The 12,568-nt window shown below is 41.3% G+C and overlaps 1 protein-coding gene across 3 annotated transcripts in view; it reads left to right on the top strand.

The window, feature by feature from the left end:
- LOC306918768 (dystroglycan 1-like) overlaps positions 1-12,209 on the top strand; it is a gene marked incomplete at its 3' end in the record, with an annotated part of 83,561 nt that extends 71,352 nt beyond the window's left edge. For all 3 annotated transcript variants that reach the window (XM_079531634.1, XM_079531632.1, XM_079531633.1), the window contains exons 12-15: positions 143-241; positions 9,433-9,744; positions 10,131-10,250; positions 11,925-12,209. In XM_079531634.1, the coding sequence (XP_079387760.1) occupies positions 143-241; positions 9,433-9,744; positions 10,131-10,250; positions 11,925-12,209 (816 nt within the window). The remainder of the gene's footprint in view (positions 1-142; positions 242-9,432; positions 9,745-10,130; positions 10,251-11,924) is intronic.
- Positions 12,210-12,568: the final 359 nt, after the last annotated feature.

Here is a 12,568-nt window from a genome sequence, read left to right as displayed (position 1 = left end):
ACAGTCATGTATTGTATTGTATTGTAATGTATTGTATTGTATTGTATTGTATTGTATTGTAATGTAATGTAATGTAATGTAATGTAATGTAATGTATTGTATTGTATTGTAATGTAATGTAATGTAATGTAATGTATTGCAGGGCTCCATCGTGGTGGAGTGGACCAACAACAGCCTGACGCAGAGTGTGTGTCCAAAGGAACAGATCACTGCGCTCTGCAACAGGATCTCTGACCCACAGGTAGGCATGGTGGATGTTGTGACCCACAGGTAGGAGCTTGTAGATCTGCTATCTGACCCACAGGTAGGAGCTTGTAGATCTGCTATCTGACCCACAGGTTTGAATGATTCTATATGATATACTGTACATATTATGCATGCACCATATTTCTGAAAGCTTCCCCGATCTGGGGATGATAGTGCAGACCAGGCCAGTCTCTAAACTATGATAGTGCAGACCAGGCCAGTCTCTAAACTATGATAGTGCAGACCAGGCCAGTCTCTAAACTATGATAGTGCAGACCAGGCCAGTCTCTAAGTGATGATAGTGCAGACCAGGCCAGTCTCTAAACTATGATAGTGCAGACCAGGCCAGTCTCTCTAAGTGATGATAGTGCAGACCAGGCCAGTCTCTAAACTATGATAGTGCAGACCAGGCCAGTCTCTAAGTGATGATAGTGCAGACCAGGCCAGTCTCTAAACTATGATAGTGCAGACCAGGCCAGTCTCTAAACTATGATAGTGCAGACCAGGCCAGTCTCTAAACTATGATAGTCCAGACCAGGCCAGTCTCTAAACTATGATAGTGCAGACCATGCCAGTCTCTAAACTATGATAGTGCAGACCAGGCCAGTCTCTAAACTATGATAGTCCAGACCAGGCCAGTCTCTAAACTATGATAGTGCAGACCAGGCCAGTCTCTAAACTATGATAGTGCAGACCAGGCCAGTCTCTAAACTATGATAGTGCAGACCAGGCCAGTCTCTAAACTATGATAGTGCAGACCTGGCCAGTCTCTAAACTATGATAGTGCAGACCAGGCCAGTCTCTAAACTATGATAGTGCAGACCAGGCCAGTCTCTAAACTATGATAGTGCAGACCAGGCCAGTCTCTAAGTGATGATAGTGCAGACCTGGCCAGTCTCTAAACTATGATAGTGCAGACCAGGCCAGTCTCTAAACTATGATAGTGCAGACCAGGCCAGTCTCTAAACTATGATAGTGCAGACCAGGCCAGTCTCTAAACTATGATAGTGCAGACCAGGCCAGTCTCTAAACTATGATAGTGCAGACCAGGCCAGTCTCTCTAAGTGATGATAGTGCAGACCAGGCCAGTCTCTAAACTATGATAGTGCAGACCAGGCCAGTCTCTAAACTATGATAGTGCAGACCAGGCCAGTCTCTAAACTATGATAGTGCAGACCAGGCCAGTCTCTAAACTATGATAGTGCAGACCAGGCCAGTCTCTAAACTATGATAGTGCAGACCAGGCCAGTCTCTAAACTATGATAGTGCAGACCAGGCCAGTCTCTCTAAGTGATGATAGTGCAGACCAGGCCAGTCTCTAAACTATGATAGTGCAGACCAGGCCAGTCTCTAAACTATGATAGTGCAGACCAGGCCAGTCTCTAAAGGATGATAGTGCAGACCAGGCCAGTCTCTAAAGGATGATAGTGCAGACCAGGCCAGTCTCTAAACTATGATAGTGCAGACCAGGCCAGTCTCTAAACTATGATAGTCCAGACCAGGCCAGTCTCTAAAGGATGATAGTGCAGACCAGGCCAGTCTCTAAACTATGATAGTCCAGACCAGGCCAGTCTCTAAACTATGATAGTCCAGACCAGGCCAGTCTCTAAAGGATGATAGTGCAGACCAGGCCAGTCTCTAAACTATGATAGTGCAGACCAGGCCAGTCTCTAAACTATGATAGTGCAGACCAGGCCAGTCTCTAAACTATGATAGTGCAGACCAGGCCAGTCTCTAAACTATGATAGTGCAGACCAGGCCAGTCTCTAAACTATGATAGTGCAGACCAGGCCAGTCTCTAAACTATGATAGTGCAGACCAGGCCAGTCTCTAAACTATGATAGTGCAGACCAGGCCAGTCTCTAAACTATGATAGTGCAGACCTGGCCAGTCTCTAAACTATGATAGTGCAGACCTGGCCAGTCTCTAAACTATGATAGTGCAGACCTGGCCAGTCTCTAAACTATGATAGTGCAGACCAGGCCAGTCTCTAAACTATGATAGTGCAGACCAGGCCAGTCTCTAAACTATGATAGTGCAGACCAGGCCAGTCTCTAAACTATGATAGTGCAGACCAGGCCAGTCTCTCTAAGTGATGATAGTGCAGACCAGGCCAGTCTCTAAACTATGATAGTGCAGACCAGGCCAGTCTCTAAACTATGATAGTGCAGACCAGGCCAGTCTCTAAACTATGATAGTGCAGACCAGGCCAGTCTCTAAACTATGATAGTGCAGACCAGGCCAGTCTCTAAACTATGATAGTGCAGACCAGGCCAGTCTCTAAACTATGATAGTGCAGACCAGGCCAGTCTCTAAAGGATGATAGTGCAGACCAGGCCAGTCTCTAAAGGATGATAGTCCAGACCAGGCCAGTCTCTAAACTATGATAGTGCAGACCAGGCCAGTCTCTAAGTGATGATAGTCCAGACCAGGCCAGTCTCTAAAGGATGATAGTGCAGACCAGGCCAGTCTCTAAACTATGATAGTCCAGACCAGGCCAGTCTCTAAAGGATGATAGTGCAGACCAGGCCAGTCTCTAAACTATGATAGTCCAGACCAGGCCAGTCTCTAAACTATGATAGTGCAGACCAGGCCAGTCTCTAAGTGATGATAGTGCAGACCAGGCCAGTCTCTAAACTATGATAGTGCAGACCAGGCCAGTCTCTAAAGGATGATAGTGCGATAGGGCGACTGTGGCTCAAGAGGTAGAGCAGGGATTCGGCGGTTCGAATCCCGGCTCCTCCTGACTACATGTCGAAGTGTCCTTGGGCAAGACACTGAACCCCAAATTGCTCCCGATGTGCAGGTTGGTACCTTGCATGGCTTCCGCTGCAATCGGTGTATGAATTTGTGTGTGAATGGGTGAATGTAATGCACAATCTATGTAAAGCGCCTTGGATAAAGGCGCTATATAAATGCACCATTTACCATTTTTTATCTCTAAGCGATGATACCGGGCCAGTCTCCCCAAAAAGACATCAATGATTTTTATTCCACTATAATCAAATAGTCTGACATGGTACGTCATGAAGAGTCAAACATTCTCCATTTATGTAAGGTAGTTTAATTTGTATAATTCCACATTTCAACTACAAGGTAGTTTAATTTGTATAATTCCACATTTCAACTACAAGGTAGTTTAATTTGTATAATTCCACATTTCAACTACAAGGTAGTTTAATTTGTATAATTCCACATTTCAACTACAAGGTAGTTTAATTTGTATAATTCCACATTTCAACTACAAGGTAGTTTAATTTGTACAATTCCACATTTCAACTACAAGGTAGTTTAATTTGTATAATTCCACATTTCAACTACAAGGTAGTTTAATTTGTATAATTCCACATTTCAACTGCAAGGTAGTTTAATTTGCATAATTCCACATTTCAACTACAAGGTAATTTAATTTGCATAATTCCACATTTCAACTACAAGGTAATTTAATTTGCATAATTCCACATTTCAACTACAAGGTAGTTTAATTTGCATAATTCCACATTTCAACTTCAAGGTAGTTTAATTTGCTTAATTCCACATTTCAACTACAAGGTAGTTTAATTTGCATAATTCCACATTTCAACTACAAGGTAATTCCAATGTGATTGATATAGAACACCAAGCTAAGCAAATAAAACATACTCAACTGCTCCACCCCGTGGTAGATTTGGGAACTACATGCCATGTGCTGGCTGAGCAGTACTGTAGGCATGGTGGTCGTTGTGAGCTTGTAGATCTGCTGTTTTCAGAGCGCAAACATAAAATGACTTCTTTTAGGTCTACTCTATCTCTTCTCTCCACTATAGTCCCTCCCTGACATTTTAATCTAGTTTTTTATTTGTTGATGGAATTGTCAGTATATTCAGTCTTAGTTTGAGTGGTAAATGGTAAATGGTGCATTTATATAGCGCCTTTATCCAAGGCGCTTTACATAGATTGTGCATCAATTCACCCATTCATACACCGATGGCGGCAGAAACCATGCAAGGCACTAGCCAGCACATCGGGAGCAATTTGGGGTTCAGTGTCTTGCTCAAGGACACTTCGACACTAACTCTGGGGGAGCCCGGGTTCGAACAGGCAACCTTGCGGTTACGATCCAGCCACTCCACCCCTGAGCCACCGCCGCCCCGTATGAGTGGTGTTCATACCTCCAGGGTAAGCCCTACTGTCTTGTCTTATAATGTGATTGTTGTTATGTTGTCTACAATGGCTTCATTTTGAAAGACAGAAGTACTTATATTGAAAGATATTAACGAGAACAGGTCACTGTGACTTAGAAGGCAGGTGTGTGCGTTTAGATGATTATTTTTATGTTTCTGTTTATTTTAGATCCCCATTAGTCACTGCCTCAGCAGAGACTATTCTTCCTGGGGCAAAAAACGAAAACAAAAACATTTAAAATACATTTCAAATAAATTAGAGCTGGGACTCTATTACATTTTTTAATCTAATTCATTAGAAGCTTTGTGATTAATTAATCTCGATTAATCGCATTTTAATCGCATATCAATATTCAACCCGAGAACAGTGATAAACCTTTTTTTTCAAATGTTTTTTGGTATCCCAGTGAATCAATGAATAGTGACTACAGGATACCACTCATTTTCAACATTTTACTGTCATTAATATACCTTAGAGCTGTTGTGTGGAAATAATAAAAAAGTCACCCCATTCTGTGTTGCCTAGAACTGGAGGTCTGAAAAAAAATCAGTAACAAGTACATCTCAGTGACATCACAAAGCTGTACTTCATATTGTTACTGTTTTTTGTCAGACCTCCAGTTCTAGGCAACACAAAATGGGGTGACTTTTTATTATTTCCAGTTTTCCACACAACTCCATAGAAAAATGTTGAAAATGAGTGGTATTCCCCTTTAAGCAATACAACTTTTTTTTCAACAGATAAACAAGTGCAGCAAGTGCCTATATAGTGTCTATGAATACTCAAATGTGCTTTACATGGTGGCCAGAAAACAAATAAAAACAACTTTATTAGGGGGGAAACACTTAGACAAAGGAATAAAATAAAAACCGGTGGAATGAACAAGCTGGGGAGTGCATTTCACATGGGGTTGGGGCAGACCATTGTCTGACCACGGACTTTCACACTTGCTGCTTCAGTATGTTTCGCATCGAGGACAGCTTGACAGCTTCGTGCTGTGGTGAAATCTCTGCGAGCCTCTGCAAGCCTCTACTCTGCGACTGCGAGACATGCTAAGCTGAAGCAGCTAGCATGGAAGCTAGCGTTGGTCATATGGCTTATGGATCCTTTCCCTCTGACATTGCACACAACCATGCTGCTATCCACGCGTCCATCCGATAGCTTTTAAATCTAAATGTCCCATCCACGGAGCAAAAGCGATATAAGCGGCTTCTTCATTCGATTCGTTTGGGTGTTGTTGTTGTTGTCTGACGGAGCTGTAGTGTAGAGTGAACTGGACTGCTGCTGCTGCGAGGGGAGGGGGGGGGGGGGTGCTCCTCCCCCTGCAAGCCGTGCAAGGAGTGCAGCAGCCTAATGAGCCTATTCAGTACTAGAAATGCGCCCAGTGAGAAACGTTCTGCCGTGAAAAAAAAGGTGCGATTAAATGCGTACATTTTTTTAACGCGTTCATTTTTCTGTAGTTAATTAATCTCAATTAACGCGTTAAAGTCCCGGCCCTAAAATAAATACAAAGTTTAGCAACAAAAATAAATAGCAAAACATTTTTAGCAAATATTAAAATAACAATTAAAGAGCAAATAGCCTACAGTATGCACATTCATGTACATACCAAGGACAAAAAAAATATCTTAAATTGCGAAAGTTATGCATTATAAATATACCTTAAAGTACATACAACATCAATAGAATATATACCATGAAAACCAGAAACGCACAAAAATGAATTTGATTGCACTGGATAGTAATCAGCTGTGTGGGCTTGCAAACATCATTTGTGTTAGAAGAAGCAATGCTGTAAGTTAGGACTCGTATGGAAGTGTTGTATTTCATGTTGTGAACTTGTGAATGTCAATTTAATGCATAATAAGTTCATTTAAAAAAAGAGCATTTCATGGTAATTTTGGATTAAAGAAAATATTGTATTTACAAGCTACTGTAAAATGAAGAACAGGACATCTGAACTCATGTCGTATTGTATTTACAAGCTACTGTAAAATGAAGAACAGGACATCTGAACTCATGTCGTATTGTATTTTATGTTTGTTTCAGTTTTTACTCCATACCTTGTAAAAGTAAAGTTGGACTTCTGCACTCCAAGTCCCATAAAAAGAATCACACCCGTGTGAACTGAGTGGTGCAACTGTTCACACACTACGTCACACACTAACCATAGCAACCATTCTCATCTGTACGTGGCCCCACGTACAGGTACACACATACACATACACATACACATACACATACACATACACATACACATACACATACAGACAAAGCTGGTTGTTGGAGTGGTTTGCACCACTCAAAAATCACATTCTGTACTGAATGGTTCTTCATCTTTTTAGGGCATGGAGTAAAAGCATGAAAAAAAGATGATAAAGTGTATTAACCCATTTTGACCTGAGATCAGATTCTAAAAATGTTCTTCTACATCCTGACAGTTTAAATGTCTTCTACATCCTGACAGTTTAAATGTCTTCTACATCCTGACAGTTTAAACGTCTTCTACATCCTGACAGTTTAAACGTCTTCTACATCCTGACAGTTTAAACGTCTTCTACATCCTGACAGTTTAAATGTCTTCTACATCCTGACAGTTTAAATGTCTTCTACATCCTGACAGTTTAAATGTCTTCTACATCCTGACAGTTTAAATGTCTTCTACATCCTGACAGTTTAAATGTCTTCTACATCCTGACAGTTTAAATGTCTTCTACATCCTGACAGTTTAAATGTCTTCTACATCCTGACAGTTTAAATGTCTTCTACATCCTGACAGTTTAAATGTCTTCTACATCCTGACAGTTTAAATGTCTTCTACATCCTGACAGTTTAAATGTCTTCTACATCCTGACAGTTTAAATGTCTTCTACATCCTGACAGTTTAAATGTCTTCTACATCCTGACAGTTTAAATGTCTTCTACATCCTGACAGTTTAAATGTCTTCTACATCCTGACAGTTTAAATGTCTTCTACATCCTGACAGTTTAAATGTCTTCTACATCCTGACAGTTTAAATGTCTTCTACATCCTGACAGTTTAAATGTCTTCTACATCCTGACAGTTTAAAATGTCTTCTACATCCTGACAGTTTAAATGTCTTCTACATCCTGACAGTTTAAATGTCTTCTACATCCTGACAGTTTAAAATGTCTTCTACATCCTGACAGTTTAAAATGTCTTCTACATCCTGACAGTTTAAATGTTCTTCTACATCCTGACAGTTTAAATGTTCTTCTACATCCTGACAGTTTAAATGTCTTCTACATCCTGACAGTTTAAATGTCTTCTACATCCTGACAGTTTAAATGTCTTCTACATCCTGACAGTTTAAATGTCTTCTACATCCTGACAGTTTAAATGTCTTCTACATCCTGACAGTTTAAAATGTCTTCTACATCCTGACAGTTTAAATGTCTTCTACATCCTGACAGTTTAAATGTCTTCTACATCCTGACAGTTTAAATGTCTTCTACATCCTGACAGTTTAAAATGTCTTCTACATCCTGACAGTTTAAAATGTCTTCTACATCCTGACAGTTTAAATGTCTTCTACATCCTGACAGTTTCAAATGTCTTCTACATCCTGACAGTTTAAAATGTCTTCTACATCCTGACAGTTTAAAATGTCTTCTACATCCTGACAGTTTAAATGTCTTCTACATCCTGACAGTTTAAAATGTCTTCTACATCCTGACAGTTTAAAATGTCTTCTACATCCTGACAGTTTAAATGTCTTCTACATCCTGACAGTTTAAATGTCTTCTACATCCTGACAGTTTAAATGTCTTCTACATCCTGACAGTTTAAATGTCTTCTACATCCTGACAGTTTAAATGTCTTCTACATCCTGACAGTTTAAATGTCTTCTACATCCTGACAGTTTAAATGTCTTCTACATCCTGACAGTTTAAATGTCTTCTACATCCTGACAGTTTAAATGTCTTCTACATCCTGACAGTTTAAAATGTCTTCTACATCCTGACAGTTTAAAATGTCTTCTACATCCTGACAGTTTAAAATGTCTTCTACATCCTGACAGTTTAAATGTCTTCTACATCCTGACAGTTTAAAATGTCTTCTACATCCTGACAGTTTAAAATGTCTTCTACATCCTGACAGTTTAAAATGTCTTCTACATCCTGACAGTTTAAAATGTCTTCTACATCCTGACAGTTTTCTGAAAAAGCTATGTTTCTATGTCAGTGGTTCTTCGATTTTTCAAAAATAGCAGACCTACAAGCTCATAGCGCGCCACCGAGTGGCGCGCTATGAACTTGTAGATCTGCTATTTTTCAATAGCTAAAGCATAACATAATGCTAACACCAGAAGGGGTTCCCGCCCCAAAATGGGTTAACTTAGCTGAAGTTAAAGGACAACTTTAGTTTTTTTCAACCAAGGTTCATGTTTTAGGTTGTTATTAGCGAAAGTAAAAGGTGAGTGTAATCTTTTTTCATTTGCTGCTTTCTTTCGTTTTAGGGATTTTAGATGTTTTTGACAGGGGGGCGGGGCCACAAAAGATAACGTGATCTTTTGTGGCCAGATGTAATTTCCTGGGGTCTAGTAAGTAAGTAAGTAAGTAAGTAGCCTTGCCGAGCCATGAGGCCCATAGGGCAGGAGCCTATCTCCTGTTTCTGTAGCGTGATGCAGCTTGATGTACAAGTACACCCCCTGGACATGACGCTAGTATGTCGCAGGGACTTACCCCCAATCCAGCCCAAGTGCTGAGTGTCTAGCAGGGAGGCACTGGGTCCCATTTTTAGAGTCTTTGGTATGACCCGGCCGGGGATCGAACCCCGACCTCCCAGTCTCAGGGCGGACACTCTAACCACAAGGCCACTGAGCTGGTGGGGTCTAGTAGGACTATAGTAAATAATACAAAAATAAATCGCTATAACATTTTGTAAAAAAATACAAAATCCCTAAAACCAACGAAAGCAGCAAACGAAAAAGAAAATGAACTCATCTTTTACTTTCTTTTACTACACCCCCCACCCCCACCCCCCCCCCCACCCCCCAGGGGAAGCCCAAGCTGGCGTTCTCCAAAGCCATGGAGCCAGACTTCAAGGCCATGAACATCACGGTGCTCGGCGCCAACCTCTGCCAACGCTACAGCTTCGTGCCGCCGGGGGAGGTGCCCGTGGTGGTGGCGGGGGGGGCGGCGCCCCCCGCGGGGGGAGGGGCCGCGGGGCCCACCCCCTTCCCCGTGCACGCCGACGGGCGGAGCACCGACGACGTCTACCTTCACACCGTCATCCCCGCTGTGGTGGTGGCTGCGCTGCTCCTAGTGGCGGGAGTTCTAGCTATGGTCTGTTACCGCAAGAAACGCAAGGTATTACTACACTGTTACACTACTATACTGTTACACTGTTACACTGTTACACTAACATACTGTTACACTACTATACTGTTACACTGTTACACTGTTACACTGTTACAGTAATATGTACTGGAAGCCACCGTCACACAGCAGCTCCATGTCCGTCTGCATCTTTGTGGAATGCCTAGCCAATAGCCATCATCTCATTAATATTAATTTATGTTAATCAGGGTAAGATGACCATGGAGGAACAGGCTACCTTCATTAAAAAGGGCGTTCCCATCATCTCATTAATATTAATTTATGTTAATCAGGGTAAGATGACCATGGAGGAACAGGCTACCTTCATTAAAAAGGGCGTGCCCATCATCTCATTAATATTAATTTATGTTAATCAGGGTAAGATGACCATGGAGGAACAGGCTACCTTCATTAAAAAGGGCGTGCCCATCATCTTCGCTGACGAGCTGGACGACTCCAAGTCTCCGCCTTCATCCAGCATCCCGCTCATCCTGCAGGTAAAGTAGTTCAGTACATTTACTCAGGTAAAGTAGTTCAGTACATTTACTCAGGTAAAGTAGTTCAGTACATTTACTCAGGTAAAGTAGTTCAGTACATTTACTCAGGTAAAGTAGTTCAGTACATTTACTCAGGTAAAGTAGTTCAGTACATTTACTCAGTAAAGTAGTTCAGTACATTTACTCGGGTAAAGTAGTTCAGTACATTTACTCGGGTAAAGTAGCTCAGTACATTTACTCGGGTAAAGTAGCTCAGTACATTTACTCAGGTAAAGTACTTAAGTGCATTTACTCAGGTAAAGTAGTTCAGTACATTTACTCAGGTAAAGTAGTTCAGTACATTTACTCAGGTAAAGTAGTTCAGTACATTTACTCAGGTAAAGTAGTTCAGTACATTTACTCAGGTAAAGTAGTTCAGTACATTTACTCAGGTAAAGTAGGTCAGTACATTTACTCAGGTAAAGTAGTTCAGTACATTTACTCAGGGTTATTTATAAAGTACATGCCCCATAGACACAATGTTATGAGTGGTTATTTATAAAGTACATGCCCATAGACACAATGTTATGAGTGGTTATTTATAAAGTACATGCCCATAGACACAATGTTATGAGTGGTTATTTATAAAGTACATGCCCATAGACACAATGTTATGAGTGGTTATTTAAAAAGTACATGCCCATAGACACAATGTTATGAGTGGTTATTTAAAAGGTACATGCCCATAGACAATGTTATGAGTGGTTATTTATAAAGTACATGCCCCATAGACACAATGTTATGAGTGGTTATTTAAAAAGTACATGCCCATAGACACAATGTTATGAGTGGTTATTTAAAAGGTACATGCCCATAGACAATGTTATGAGTGGTTATTTATAAAGTACATGCCCCATAGACACAATGTTATGAGTGGTTATTTATAAAGTACATGCCCATAGACACAATGTTATGAGTGGTTATTTATAAAGTACATGCCCATAGACACAATGTTATGAGTGGTTATTTATAAAGTACATGCCCATAGACACAATGTTATGAGTGGTTATTTATAAAGTACATGCCCATAGACACAATGTTATGAGTGGTTATTTATAAAGTACATGCCCATAGACACAATGTTATGAGTGGTTATTTATAAAGTACATGCCCATAGACACAATGTTATGAGTGGTTATTTATAAAGTACATGCCCCCATAGACACAATGTTATGAGTGGTTATTTATAAAGTACATGCCCATAGACACAATGTTATGAGTGGTTATTTATAAAGTACATGCCCATAGACACAATGTTATGAGTGGTTATTTATAAAGTACATGCCCATAGACACAATGTTATGAGTGGTTATTTAAAAAGTACATGCCCATAGACACAATGTTATGAGTGGTTATTTATAAAGTACATGCCCATAGACACAATGTTATGAGTGGTTATTTAAAAAGTACATGCCCATAGACACAATGTTATGAGTGGTTATTTAAAAAGTACATGCCCATAGACACAATGTTATGAGTGGTTATTTAAAAGGTACATGCCCATAGACAATGTTATGAGTGGTTATTTAAAAAGTACATGCCCATAGACACAATGTTATGAGTGGTTATTTAAAAAGTGATCCATCTAGCCTTTCTTATAAAATGTACAGTAATCTTCATATTATCTCCCCCCAGGAGGAGAAGCCCCCCCTTCCCCCACCAGAGTACCCCAACATGTTGCTGTCCGGTGGTGGGGGGTCCCTGATGGGGGGTCCGGGGGTGGGCGGTCCCCTCAGCGCCACCCTGCTCAGCGCTGACCTCCTGGAGGAGTACTCCTCCTGTTACCACGACGACCAGGACGACCCCAACGCCCCCCCCTACCAGCCCCCACCTCCCTTCACCGTGCCCATGGAGGGGAAGGGGTCCCGGCCCAAGAACATGACGTCCTACCGCTCGCCACCACCCTACGTCCCCCCCTAACGCCCCCCAAATATAATACAACCCCCCCTCACCGAGGGGTCCGTTTGTTTTTTTGGGGGGGGTGGGTGTATGGGGGGGGGGGGGGGGGGGGCTTCACACCACTTTTCAACCTATCTTCATTTAGCCCATTCAGGACTGGAACCCCATTATGGTGTTTAAAGCATTGTTATAATTTAGCTTTTGAAAAATAGCAGATCTACAAGCTCGTACGCTACGAGCTTGTGGATCTGCTATTTTTGAAAAATCTTGAAAATGTGTCTTTGAATATATATTCTTTCAGAGCGAACGTTTTTAACTCAAATCTTTGCTTCTGGGGGGGGGGGGGGGGGGGTCCTGGAACTACGTATTTTCAGATGGGG

This window comes from Electrona antarctica (genome assembly GCF_951216825.1).
Source record: "Electrona antarctica genome assembly, contig: scaffold_90, whole genome shotgun sequence".
Lineage (NCBI taxonomy): Eukaryota > Metazoa > Chordata > Actinopteri > Myctophiformes > Myctophidae > Electrona > Electrona antarctica.
The sequence above is the reverse complement of the archived record's forward strand: the minus strand, read 5'-3'. Positions and strand labels throughout refer to the sequence as shown.